This window comes from Kogia breviceps, chromosome 14 (assembly GCF_026419965.1).
Source record: "Kogia breviceps isolate mKogBre1 chromosome 14, mKogBre1 haplotype 1, whole genome shotgun sequence".
Taxonomy (NCBI): domain Eukaryota; kingdom Metazoa; phylum Chordata; class Mammalia; order Artiodactyla; family Physeteridae; genus Kogia; species Kogia breviceps.
In genome coordinates, this window is record NC_081323.1 from 84,100,174 (window position 1) to 84,113,392 (window position 13,219).

The window sequence follows — 13,219 nt, forward strand, 5'->3', positions numbered from 1 at the left end:
CCAAGCACTATATGTAATTGATTTGTCTTTTTATTTATTTTTTTTTTGCGGTACGCGGGCCTCTCACTGTTGTGGCCTCTCCCGTTGCGGAGCACAGGCTCCGGACACGCAGGCCTAGCGGCCATGGCTCACGGGCTTAGTTGCTCCGCGGCGTGTGGGATCTTCCCGGACCGGGGCACGAACCCGTGTTTCCTGCATTGGCAGGCAGATTCTCAACCACTGCGCCACCAGGGAAGCCCTGATTTGTCTTTTTAAATCTGTCCTTTTTCCTATTACTTTTTAGAGAACCAGGAGTTTATACCTCTCCAGGAAGACCTGGTGCCTAACACAGATTCCATACAAGCAGTGGATGCTCAATGGTACTACAGATGATGAGAAAAGGTCTACACTCACCTCCAAGACGAGCGTTTCAAATCTGGCCTCTGCGGATCTGTTTTCGAAGTAGGAGGTCAGTTCGCACTCTTTGTGGGCTCCATAGTGGTTGAGCAAAAGGAAGGGAGGGAAGGTGCACCTGGACACGCCTTCTACCCCCATCACCTCCCAAGCTGTGATGGAAGACACTTCAGAGAGCCAAAGAGGGAGGGAAGCAGAGGCCGGCACTGGCCTCCCTGCAGAAGGAACGCAGAGCTCCCTGCCCCGTCCACCACGCCTGGACTCCAACAGATGCAGGAGCTTTCCCCACGCCCCCTACCTGCCCTCACACCCTTTATTCCTTCGCTGGCAATGACTAGGGGCTGTTTCTGCAGACCTGCCACTGAGGGAAGCCCCACTGGCAAGCAGTGAGAGAACTCGGAGTAGAAACAACAAACAAATAAGCTGGGAGATGTAGCTGCCAAAACAAACCAGATGCAGAAGGGCTGCTGCCACCACCTCGGCTGGGCCCAGGCCAGGAGCAGAGAGCAGAGCACATACGTGCAGGGACACACATAGTCCCCTCCAGCTCCCTGCCGGCTCCCCACTCCGTTACTGGGGGCTCCAGGACAAGGGAGTCTTGCAGTCAAGGCTGATAGGGAGGGACTTCACTGGCGACGCAGTGGTTGAGAATCCAGCTGCCAATGCAGGGCACACGGGTTCGAGCCCTGGTCCGGGAAGATCCCACATGCTGCAGAGCAACTAAGCCCGTGCACCACAACTACTGAGCTTGCGCTCTAAAGCCGGCACCCCACAACTACTGAGCTCGCGAGCCACAACTACTGAAGCCCGCACGCCTAGAGCCCGTGCTCCACAAGAGAAGCCACCGCAATGAGAAGCCGGCGCACCGCAACGAAAAGTAGTCCCCATTCGCCGCAACTAGAGAAAGCCCGCACACAGTGGGCCAAAAATAAATTAATTAAAAGAAAAAAAAAAAAGGCTGATAGGGAAATTGGGGTGGGGGGCAATAAGGGGTACCTGATAGAAACGTCTCCAGCCTTGTCTCCCTCAAACCTCCCCAGTGCTTCCTACTTTCTAGCTGCCCGAGTGACCCTCCAGTCCCAGAACACACCCTGCTTGTTCGTGAATCCCCTTTGTGCATGCTGATCCCTGTCTGATATGCCCTCTCCCCTCTCTTCTGCCTGGCAAGCTCCTATTCATCCTTCAAAACCCAGGTCAAAAGGTGGAACCATGTGAGACCTCACCGGGAAGTTAGCCACTTCCTTCTCCACACTTCCGTATCGTGGCTATTCTTACTTCTTACATAACACATCTTACTCATTTCACAAAAAAATTCGTATATCCACCTTTCCAACTAAGTGGTGAACTCCTTGAAGGCAGGGGCCATTTCATACCCATCTTTGTACCCCCAGGGCCCAGCCCAGGCCTTGACTCATGGTAGGCACTCAGCATGTATTTAGTTGTTAGAATGAAGCGCTAGTCCTTCTGTAAGGAGGTCACTTTCCTGAGTGGCTGGCAGTCACTTCCGTAGCACGAATCCCTCGTCAACAGGAATACTCAAGGCAGAGGGAGACGTTTCGTTAAGTGAGAAGGCTAATTTTCCGAACCCCAAACCAAACTGCCTTCAAGCAAACTAGAACCAAATTCTGTTACTAACCTTTAGATCAAAGGCTTTCAAACTCCTGTGACCTCGCCCAACAGTAAAATTGACGCCCAACAGTAAAACTGATGTCATAACTAGCACATACACAACTATAACTGAAACAGTATCAACAAAATATTATCATTGAAGTTATACTTTTTTTTTTTTACTTGCATTTTAAAAGGCTTTGACCCAGTAAATTGATTTCAAGACCCACATATCGGTCACCACCCACTTTGATAAAAACTGCTTTAGGTGACTTGTTTGATAAACATGAAAAATCAGATCCTCCTACAAATAACTAAACAAAAAGTACTTATGACCTGTGTGCCCAGTAATTCAAAGGGAAGGCTATCCTTTCCTGTTTAGAACAGCCCAGCCACAAGGGTCTGAAGGGCTCTGGACCACAGCTGTTTAGAACAATTTGGGCCCCACAGGACCAGGAATCAAATGAAGCAGTGTCTCAGTCCCTACCACAGGCTGATACAAAGGAGGCCCCCATCTCTGTTTGCCTTCTTCACCCTTAAACCCTCACCCTTCCTGTGCCTGGGAACTGCCGGCAGAGAACCTGATGCTTTCCTAGCATACAACTACACCCCAGCTACACTCCAGCGGGTGTGAGTATATCACTTATCTTCCCTGCCTTCTTCTGTGAGGATGAAATATTTTAAAGCAAACATTGGAATTGTCAGGCTTCTGCACTGTAGTAAAGTTTGTTTTAGGGTGCAGTGTCCGTAGTACAATTTATGCTCTTTCTGTGAAGGCAGGACACACTGGGGTTCCCCTACTGTACCTAAATCCTTGTAAAGTTCTCTCCTACTCTCCTTTCCAGAATTTATACAGGGGAGAGGCAGTGCAGCGGGATGGCCAGGCACCAACACAACTTGATACTTTTTATTGTATATGACAATGGTTACAGACCACAAAGATTCAGGAAGCCCCACTGCTTGGGCCCAACAAAAGACAGTATTTGCCCTCTCAATTCAGAGTCCTCTGGGCTACGAGGGAACAGGCTTTTTCCTACATGGCTCTGGTAGAAGGTCCATGACAGTACTCAGTACAAGAAAGAGCCACATCTGAGCCTAGCTGTACGGGGGTGGGTGGATAAGGTGGGCCAGCCTCATCTCAATCACTTGGGTGTGACCCTGAAGACACGGATGTGAATAGCCGAGTTGTTGCGGATCCGGGTCAGTGGCTCTCGCGTATCGATCTCTGGTTCCAGTTCATCGACAAGCTCCACGGTGGAGGTATTGGCAGCCACCTGCAAGGACCCGAAGCTGCCAGCCTGCAGCTGCAGGGCAATGTTGATGGCTCGGTTGATGGCCAGGCCCAAGCCGTGAATGTAGATCTCACTGCATGCGTTCTGACCCCGAGCCCCTCCATCCAGCAGTTTCTGGCAGCGGGCCAGCTGGGCTTTAAAGTCAGTCTTCATGTTGACATAAATATCATTGGGCCTCCGGGGCAGGCGGTGGGGGAGACGCTTCCGCAGGGTGTACTCCACCGGGTCCAGCTCAGCCTCGACGGCTCCGCGGGGCTCTCGGTTTTCGGCCATGCTGTGTGCCCTGGCACGAGGAAGAGACAAGATCAGCCAGGGGTGACGAACGACCAACGCTTCCGTTCCCACCCCGTTTCCTGCCCAAAGGGTGAAGCCGGGAGAAGGCGCACTCGACGCCTGTATTCCCTTCCACTCACCTCACGCTCCCGCATCTCCCCCACCCCCAGTTCCTACTCATTCATCACCTCGCCCCCAACCTCCAGGCCCCTCCACCGCCCCCTTTCCCCAGCTCTTCTGCGCCTACTCTCTCCGGTCCACAGTGCTCTCCACGCGCCGGGGCCTGCTCCCCTGCCAGGGCACTCAAGCGTTGCGCCGACCGGCCGGAATAGAGGGCGCTGCCCGCGACCCACAGGCCCCAAGAGGGAAGAGAAGGTGAACGCCGCCGGAACGCTCGAACGCTCGAACCCAGCCTGCGCCTAGCTCCTGAAAAGGGTGACGAGTGCGCACGCGCCCTCGTCCCCCGCTGCCAAGTCCGCGGGATCCGCGAATCGCCTTCCTGGCCTCCGTTCTCCCGCCCCTTTCCTGAGCGCTCGCAAAACCGCGCGATGTGTTTGAGTAACGCGAGGCTTCCGGGGGTGATGGGATCTACCACGTGTACACCTCCCAGGCGGGGCGCAGAGGCGGGAGGCGTGTACCAAGTTGGAGCTGGGGAGGGTCTGGAAAGGGGAGGTCAGCTTTCCTGGGCCAATCCGAGTCCCCGGTTCGCGGAGGTGTCCCGAAGGGGAGAAGGGAGGAGAGGAGGCTATTGTAGGGGCTTTGGAGGATTTGGGGGTAAGGGTCTTCCAGAGATGGCAGGGAGGGCGGCGAGTTCCATAGAACGTGATCGCGAAGGGTTCTGAAGTCAAGTCTGCACTCTCGCGTCCATCGCAGTTCCTCGGGTCAGAGGAGGTGTGGCTGAGTTGGCAGAACTGACCTCCCGCCCAAGGTTCCTGTTGCCCAAAGACCGAGGGCGGGTAACGAGTGGCGAGGCCCGGCCCTTGGCGGAGGACATCTCTCCGGGACTCCTCTGCAGTTCACGGGGACCCGTCCTTCTTCCCTGCGCCTGGCAGGGCTGACCTCCCAGGCCAGCCCCTGGGGACGCGAGCTATGAGCTGCAGGCCCAGCCTTCACAGCTCCCCTGGGGCCCCCTGAACCACTCGCACCCCTCCTCCCCCCCCACCCGCCACCAGCTCTTCCGTCACTGCCCGCCAACTGGGAGTACGGACGTGCGCCCCCTGGCGGGAAAGTGCAGGGCAACACCTGGGGGTTGGCTCCCCAAGGCCAGGGGGAAGGGGTTTTCTGCCCAGATTGGTTTAGCTTCTGTAGAGTTCCATTTGAAAATGAGTTAGACCTGCGGTGAGGACCTCAGTTCCCTCATCACTCAAATGGGGATGAGAATTCCTGTCTTGCTACTGAGTTGCAAAACCCAATATAACCTTACAAACTGTAAGCCTACACGTGAGTTAGCTTTTTTTTTAAATTAAAAATAATTATTTATTTGGCCGTGCTGGGTCTTAGTTGTGGCATGCGGGCTCTTAGTTGCAGCATGTGGGATCTAGTTCCCTGACCGGGGATGGAACCCGGGTGCCCTGCATTGGGAGCGAGGAGTCTTAACCACTGGACCACCAGGGAAGTCCCTGAGCTGGCATTTTAATGCACAACACCCCCCACCCCCAGACCTCTCTAGCTGCCTGGGGTAGAGTCTGACCCCATTTGACTGGAGGTTGGAAGGAGGCCAGGCTCCTGAGAACTTCTCTCCCAGCACCACTTAAATCCTGTGGTTCGTAATTTAGCTTCAGATTCTTACAAGTTTGGGGGGTTATTTGGGGTTGAAGAGGAAATGCTGGCTACAACCTTACTCCATGTCAGAAATGACATCTGAACAGAGTTTTGATGGACAAACAGGAATTCTTCAGGGAAGCAAGGAGTATTCTGGAAACACTGAACAGTATTTTTAAAAGAATGGAAGCATAACCTAAGCTTCCACCTCAAAGGAACTAGAAAAAGTAAAGCCAAAGGGAGAAGATGGGAGGAAATAATAAAGAGCAAATATCAATGAAACTGAACACAGAAAAACAAAGAAACTCAAACCAGAAGCTGGTTCTTTGAAAAAGTCAATAAAATTGACCTCTAGCAAGATTGACAAAAAAGAGAGAACAAGAAAAAGAAGACTCAAATTATGATTATCAGAAATGAAAGAGGGGATAGCACTAAAGATCCCATAAACATTAAATTATACTTGGAGAAAACCACACAAACAACTCTACACACATAAATTCCACAGCTTAGGTAAAATGGACCAGCTCCTAGAAAACAAACTACCAAACTAACCCAAGATGAAATGGATCATCTGAATAACTCTGTAACTATTAAGGTAATTAAATTCATAGTTTAAAAAAACCCCAAAACTTTAGAACAAGAAATATCTAGGCCCACGCGGTTTTACTGGTGAATTCTACCAAAAAAGAAAAAAGAAAAGGAAGTAACACAAATTCTACACAATCTCTTCCAGAAAACAGAAGAGGAAGGTACATTTCCTAATTAATTTTATGAGGCCAAAACCAGACAAAGATAATACAAAAGAAGAAAAACCACAGATGGATACCTCTCATGAACAACACAAAAATCTTCAACAAAATGTTAGCAAACTGAATCCAGCAGTATATAAAAAGAATGATATACCACAACCAAGCAGAGTTTATTCCAAAGATGCAGGACTGGTTCAGTATAAGAAAACCAATCAGTATTATCTACCATATTAACAAGTTAAAGAAAAAAACACATATGATCATGTCAATTGATACAGAAAAACCACTTAACATAATTTAGTACCCATTTATAAGAGCTCTTAGCAAAAAGAGAATGGAAGGAACTTCCTCAACCTGGTAAAGAGCATCTACAAAAAAATACAGCTTCCCATCATACTTAATGGTATAAGACTGGACACCTTTCTCTTAAAACCAAGAACAAGGGAAGGATGTCATCTCTCACCACTCTCATTGTTGGAAGTCCCAGCCAGTGCAATAAAGCAAAGAAAAGATTGTAAAGGAAGAAAAAAACCTGTCTCTATTTTGCAGATGACATGATTGTATATACATAAAAAGTCCCAAGGAATCTACAAAAAAACATATAATTAATAAATTAGCTTATTAGCAAGTTTGCAGGATACAAGATTAACATACAAAAATCAATTGTAGGGCTTGCCTGGTGGCGCAGTGGTTAAGAATCTGCCCGCCAATGCAGGGGACACGGGTTCGAGCCCTGGTCTGGTAAGATACCACATGCCACGGAGCAGTTAAGCCCGTGCGCCACAACTATTGAGCCTGCGCTCTAGAGCCCGCGAGCCACAACTACTGAAGCCTGCGCGCCTAGAGCCCATGCTCCGCAACAGGAGAAGCCACCGCAATGAGAAGCAACGAAGAGTAGCCCCCACGCGCTGCAACTAGAGAAAGCCCGTGCTTAGCAACAAAGACCCAAGGCAGCCAAAAAAAAAAGTTTAAAAAAAATCAATTGTATTTCTATATACTGGCAATAAACAACTGGAAACCAAAATTTAAAATCATTTACAATCACTCCCGAGAGAGAGGGGAAGGGGGAGGAGGAAAGGAGGGGGAGCAAAAAATATTTAAGTATAAACGTAACAAAACATGTACAAACTCTGCTTAAAACTACAAAATGCTAATCAAAGATCTAAATTAATGGAGAGATATACCATGTCCACATATTGGAATATTCAACATAGTATAGATGTCAATTCTCTCCAAATTTAATGCAATTAGGAAATTAAGGAAATCCCTGGAAATTAATGAAAATCCCAGCAAGAAGTTTTGTAGCTGTAAATAAGTTTATTGTAAAATTTATATGGCAAGGCAAGAGAAGTTAAAGCAATTTTGAAAAACAAAAAGTTGGAATCACACCACCTGATTTTAAGACTTACTGTGTAAACACAATATCAAGACAGCGTGATATCTGCCAAGGGACAGACACAAAAATCAATAAAATGGAATAGAGAACCTAGAAGTAGATTCACACAAGTAAAGCCAGCTGTTCATTTTCCGTCAACCTATTTCCATTTTAAGAGTTTGTGGAAGAACTGCTTAAGACCACTCAGCGCTTGTTCCTAGCCACTCAGCGGCCCGAGCAGGGGGAGCTGCAGACCAGTGTTCAGTGGCGGGCTGAGCACTGCAGGCTTCGGCGCAGAGCTGCTGAACAGGCGCAGAGGGCACGTGCACACCTTCGGACCCGTCCGCCACCTCCGGCTGAGCAGCAGGGAACTCAGGGGCTGGAGCGGTCCGTTCACCCGGAAATTTCTCCTTGGTCACAGCCTTCTCAGCTGCTGCCTGCTCGTCCTTTTCAATTTCTTCACGATCTCTGTAGAAGCAGAGATCAGGCATGACCTCCCAGGGGTGTTCACGGGAGACGGTGCCGCGCATGTGCAGAACTCCCCGGGCAAGCGTCCACCACATCAGACCCACTGAGCGAGCTCCCTTGTTGTATGGGATGGCAATGTCCACGTTATCGCAGAGGAGAGTCTGCGTTACACAGGGCAATGATAGGTTAACGTAAGAGGCCTCTGGGAGAGGCAGGTGGTCAGCCCTGGGATCAGTAACCACCGGAAGTCTTGGCTCCCGGAAGGCTGCCTGGATCTGGTTAGTGAAGGTTCCGGGAGTGAAGCGGCCAGCAATAGGAGTGGCTCCAGTGGCAGCAGCAAACTTCAGCCCAGCTCACTGGCCAGTATTCCTGGAGGATATGACACTGACGTCAGCTGGGTTTTCAATGGCAACAGTGGCATGAGCTGCCAACAGAAGCTTCTCCCAGGTTCTCTTCAGATTTATGATGTAGATGTCTTCACTTTTCCTTTTGTAGACGTGCTGTTCCATTTGGAAGTCAAGGTCGGTGCCACCTCAGTGGGTTCCTGCTGCAGGGAATTTGAGGACATCCTCCTCCTTCATTTGCAGGACATCAAGGGCTCTGGAAATTGTGAAAGTTTCCCTTTAAGTTGCGATGGGAATCCAGAATAACGCCGTATGGACCCCTGTCTGGCTGGTGCAGAAAAGCCAGCCAGCTGACTTTTGGCAAAGGTGCAAAAGCAGCTGAATAGGTAAAGACTGAGTCTTTTCAGCAAGTGGTGCTAAAACAACTGAATAAAAAGGCAAAGAACTGAACCTCAGCCCTATGCAAAAAATTAACACAAAATGGATGGTAGATCTAAACATAAAATGGAAAATTATAAAACTTTTAGAAGAAATATAAGGAAAAAAGTCTTCATGACATAGGGTCAGGTAAAGAGTTCTTAGATACAACTCCAAAGGCACGATCCATTAAAGAAAAAAATTGGGGACTTCCCTGGTGGCGCAGTGGTTGGGAGTCCACCTGCTAGTGCAGGGGACGTGGGTTCGAGCCCTGGTCCCGGGGGATCCCGCCTGCCGTGGACCAGCTGAGCCCGCGTGCCACGGCTGCTGAGCCTGCGCTCTAGAGCCTGTGAGCCACAGCTGCTGAGCCCACGTGCCACAACTACTGGGGCCTGCGTGCCTGGAGCCCGCGCTCCACAGCATGAGAGGCCACTGCAGTGAGAGGCCCGCGCGCTGCAGTGAAGAGTGGCCCCCATTCGCCGCACCTGGAGAAAGCTCATGCAGAGCAACGAAGACCCAATGCAGCCAAAAATAAACAAATAAATATGTGAAAAGTAATATATGCTTTAACAAAAAAAAGAAAAAAATCGATAAACTGTACTTCATCAAAATTAAAAACTTTTACTCTGTGAAAGACCACCCAGCCACAGACTGGGAGAAAATACCTGCAAATCACATATCCAACGACGGACTTGTGTCCAGAATAGATAAAGAACTCTCTAAATTCAAGTGTTAGAAAACAATTCAATTATGGACTTCCCTGGTGGTCCAGAGGCTACAACTCCGTGCTCCCGATGCAGTGGGCCCGGGTCCCATCCCTGGTCAGGGAACTAGATCCCGCATGCTGTAACTAAGAGTTCACATGCTCCAACTGAAAGATCCCGCATGCCACGACGAAGATCCTGAGTGCTGCAACTAAGACCCGGCGCAGCCAAAAAAAAAACCAAAACCAAATAAACAAAAACAGTTAGAAAATGGGCAAAAGTCTTGAACAGACGGCTCTTTAGCAAAGAGGGTATAAGGATGACCAATGAGCACAGAAGATGTTCACCACGGCCATTATGGAAATGCAATTAAAACCATGATGAGATGCCACTACCCACCTATTAGAAAGTTTAAAATTAAAAACTTTGACAATACTAAGTGTTTAGGAGAACGCAGAGAAATTGGATCTCTCATACACTGTTTCTGGAAAGTTTCAATGGTCCAGCCACTCTAGAAAACAGTTTGGCAGTTTCTTCTAAAATTGAACATACACTCACCATATGACCCAGCAAGAGCACACATGGGAATTTACAGACTCGTACCCAAATGTCCATAGCAGTTTTTGTAATAGCAGTGTTTGTAAAAGCCCCAGACACGAAACAACCCATGTGTCTTTCAATGGGTGACTGGTTAAAGTGTGGTACATCCATACCATGGAATACGACTCAGCGATAAAAGCTGGATCAAGGAGACCCATCAGGCTGCTGGAAGACTAGATACATCCTAGAACAATACTGTGCTGAGCAGCTCAGAGTTTCCTGTGGAGGGCAAACAAGATGAGCAGGACCGTGTGACCACCGCTCAGCATGGAGCACGTATAGGGTTCATGGGCCCCCAAGGAGGTACAGCCAATATGACCTTGGGGGGGTGCAAGGTCTTCCAAAGGACGCAATGGCTGAGGTGAGGCAGTGATGTCCAGCAGTTGGGCTCAGATCCTGTGCAGTCCCTCCTGTTACGATGGAGAGGTCTGGAAGGTCTGAGCCCTGGGAGATAGGCAAGTAGGAGGGAACCAGCAAAGGATTCAGAAGGAGCAGCTGATGAGGTAGGAGGAAAACCAAGGGATGTGGCAATCTGGAGGCCAGGTGAAGAAAGCATTTCTTGGAGGAGGTAGTGACCAGCTGTGTCATATGCTGATAGGCCACATAAGGTAACAAACCAGTGGATTTAGCAATGTGGTGATTTTGCATTGGTGACCTGACAAGCATTTACACTTGGTTGACCAAAGAACTTAGCTCATGGAGGAAAGGAATTCTGTATGCAATAAATTAACTGTAAGGCCCATTCTGTCTGATAATCAACAATAAGCACAGTTTATGAGCTATCACTCCATTACTCCGGCTGTGTGTCTTTTCATGATATTTAAAATGTTTTCCAAACTTTGACATACAGCTAAAGGTTCGCAATTTAGGTGGGTGAAGCCAGGCGTTGTAATACCCTGATTTGACACTCAGACGGTCCTTACCATTTTGCATTTCATCGAAGGAAAACTCTGCAGGGGAATCTGCCATTAGAAACAAAGGCAGAGAGTTTGGCTGTTTACTCTTACTTGAGACTTCCCTTTCATCTCGAGAAATCATCTAACCACATCTCTTTGTTTAGTTCAAAAGCTTCCAAATTTAAAATAACACAGACCAAGACATTTTACAGCATAGTCTTGAATAAGCCTAAATAAACAAAAATATCTTAGGTCCAAGTGATTTTCTTCATTCAAATTTTTTTCTTTAATTTTGTACGGGAGATTCACAGTTCTGCTTTGTTTCCCTTCTCAAAGAGGGTGCTTATACAATTCAATCTCCACAGTGTCATCAGCAGCAAACGCATTCTCACTTGACGGCTGGGGGAGATTACTTGGCCAGGATCACAAGCTAGATAAGGAAACCCAGGGTGATAGATCAATCACTCCAATCTTCTACCTTGGAGTCCAGCGTGCTCTCCCTGACACAAAGCATCTGATAGGTAGGTAGGTACTACTGTCCAATCAAAAACATCTTCATGATAGCATTCGAAGCCCTCAACTTAAGTTTCACTTCACTTCTCATCCAACTAGCAATCCAGGTCCTCTTCTCCCATCAGCCTGGCTTGTCACTATTCTAAAGCTGACGCTCACTTCTTAAATCTACCCAAATCCTGCCCTTCCTTCCTGCTCGGCACAGGCCACCACTGTCCCTGACTGCTTCCCCTTCACAGGGATTCCCCCCCTTTTCCCCCTGTACCATTTCTCCACCGTAATTTACAATCTCACATTTGCTAATTAATCATTAAAACAGGCCAAAAGGCTAAGACCTTATTCAGAGGGTAGGACACAAACTATGAAAGTGGGGGGGGGGGAAAGCAACAACAAAAGCTTTGGAGTAAGAAAAAAACAGCTGTCGTAAACTTGAGAACTTTGTTCTAGAAGAACTTGATTGGAGATTGGATTCTGTTGATACATTTTCATACAGTTAACAATGTGAATATTGTGGACCCAGAAGGCCCCACTAGCTAACATTTGTGGAGTGCCTGCCCTATACCAAGCACTGTGTTAAGTGCTTTACCATACAATCCAGAGACTCAGAGATGAGTAAAGTTGCCCAAGGCCACGGTCAGTATGGGATGGAACCAGCACGTAAGCCCTCGCTTTAAACAATTGCCTTTTCCAGCCTGTGAACAAGTAGCTTCACTGACAACTCTGAGGCAGGAATCCTGACTGCAAGAAAGACAAGGGAACTGAAAAAAGCAGACACGAAAACTATAAGTGCATAGAAACCTGGGGGTGTGCTCCGTGCAAGAACAAAGGGCCTTCCTGGTAGCTCCGGAGGTCGGCGCTCCGTTTTGGCGAAACACAGAGGACTCAAGTTCCAAGTCTGAATTTACCCTTCCCTGTCCTGAGGATTATACTGTTTTTGGTAACGGCTGTTTTAGGAAGCTGGGAAGTAGAGTATACATTCTGGCGTAACTTCCAAAGAAAACGGTGAAAACACACACAAGACTTTTTCATCCAGGAAGTTCAGGGAATCGGAAAAGTCATTCTTGAAAACCTCCTTTTTAAACAAAGGCGGTGTCAATCTACTTCTCACATTTGCATAGTAGTTTCTCTCTTTCCGAAGCCTTTCACACTCACCTATTTTAATTCTTTCAGCACTCCGGAAGGGAGTGGAATGGGGGCCAGGGATGGGGCGGAGCAGAGCATCAATACCTTACTATAAAACAGAACCTGAGGCCCGACAACGTCAACTCCTTCGCCCCCGATGTCTAGGGGGCTAGTCGGTGGCGAAGCCAGATAGAAACTCCAGGTCTCACCAGCCACTGCTGCCTCGGACTGTTTCTAAACCATTAGGTTCCTCGTTTATTTCATATACCCCGGGGATGTCTGATGAACACACCTCTGGGTTGTACGTGGTCTCCTTCAATCCAGGCGGGCTTCCCGGAGGAAGTCGACCGTCCGGGAGGCGGGCGATGCCGCTAGCGGCGGCCTTAGTCGCGATGGTCGCGCATCACGTGCGGGGGGGCAGCCGGGGAGCACCCCGGGGACACCCTCACCACCCCCACGGCCCTCAGCAGGCTGTGTCACGTGAGGCACCGGGCTCCCGGGTCACGTGCCGGGGGGGGGTGTCGGGGGCGGCGGGCATCCGGGCCGCGCCCGCCGGGCACGCTAGGAGCGCGCTTGGCCGTGCGGGTCGGAGCGGGCCGGAGCAGCAAAGGGGGGCAGTAGCGGTGGCGGCGGCCGCGGCGGGGGCGGAGGGGGCGGCCCCGCGGCCCCGCGTCCGCGTCACGTGGTGAGAGGCGGGCAGCCAT

At 49.3% G+C, this 13,219-nt stretch overlaps 1 protein-coding gene and 1 pseudogene across 2 annotated transcripts; both read right to left on the bottom strand.

Annotated features, from left to right (window-relative positions):
• Positions 1–2,892: 2,892 nt before the first annotated feature.
• POP7 (POP7 homolog, ribonuclease P/MRP subunit) lies at positions 2,893–13,116 on the bottom strand. Of its 2 annotated transcripts, none has more exons than XM_059036749.2 (2): positions 12,808–13,116; positions 2,893–3,576 (listed from the first exon to the last, which is right to left on the bottom strand). In XM_059036749.2, exon 2 carries the CDS (start codon positions 3,564–3,566, stop codon positions 3,144–3,146), a length of 423 nt encoding a protein of 140 aa, XP_058892732.1. In that variant the 5' UTR covers positions 3,567–3,576; positions 12,808–13,116; the 3' UTR covers positions 2,893–3,143. The 2 variants fall into 2 exon arrangements, with proteins under 2 accessions (XP_058892732.1, XP_066868051.1); XM_067011950.1 differs by lacking the exon at positions 12,808–13,116 and adding an exon at positions 3,814–4,100.
• On the bottom strand, positions 7,591–13,219 carry LOC131740675 (small ribosomal subunit protein uS2 pseudogene; annotated as a pseudogene).

Excerpts from the sequence above, each read along its gene's own strand:
- POP7 (XM_059036749.2), bottom strand. The coding sequence starts at position 3,566 with ATGGCCGAAAACCGAGAGCCCCGCGGAGCCGTCGAGGCTGAGCTGGAC.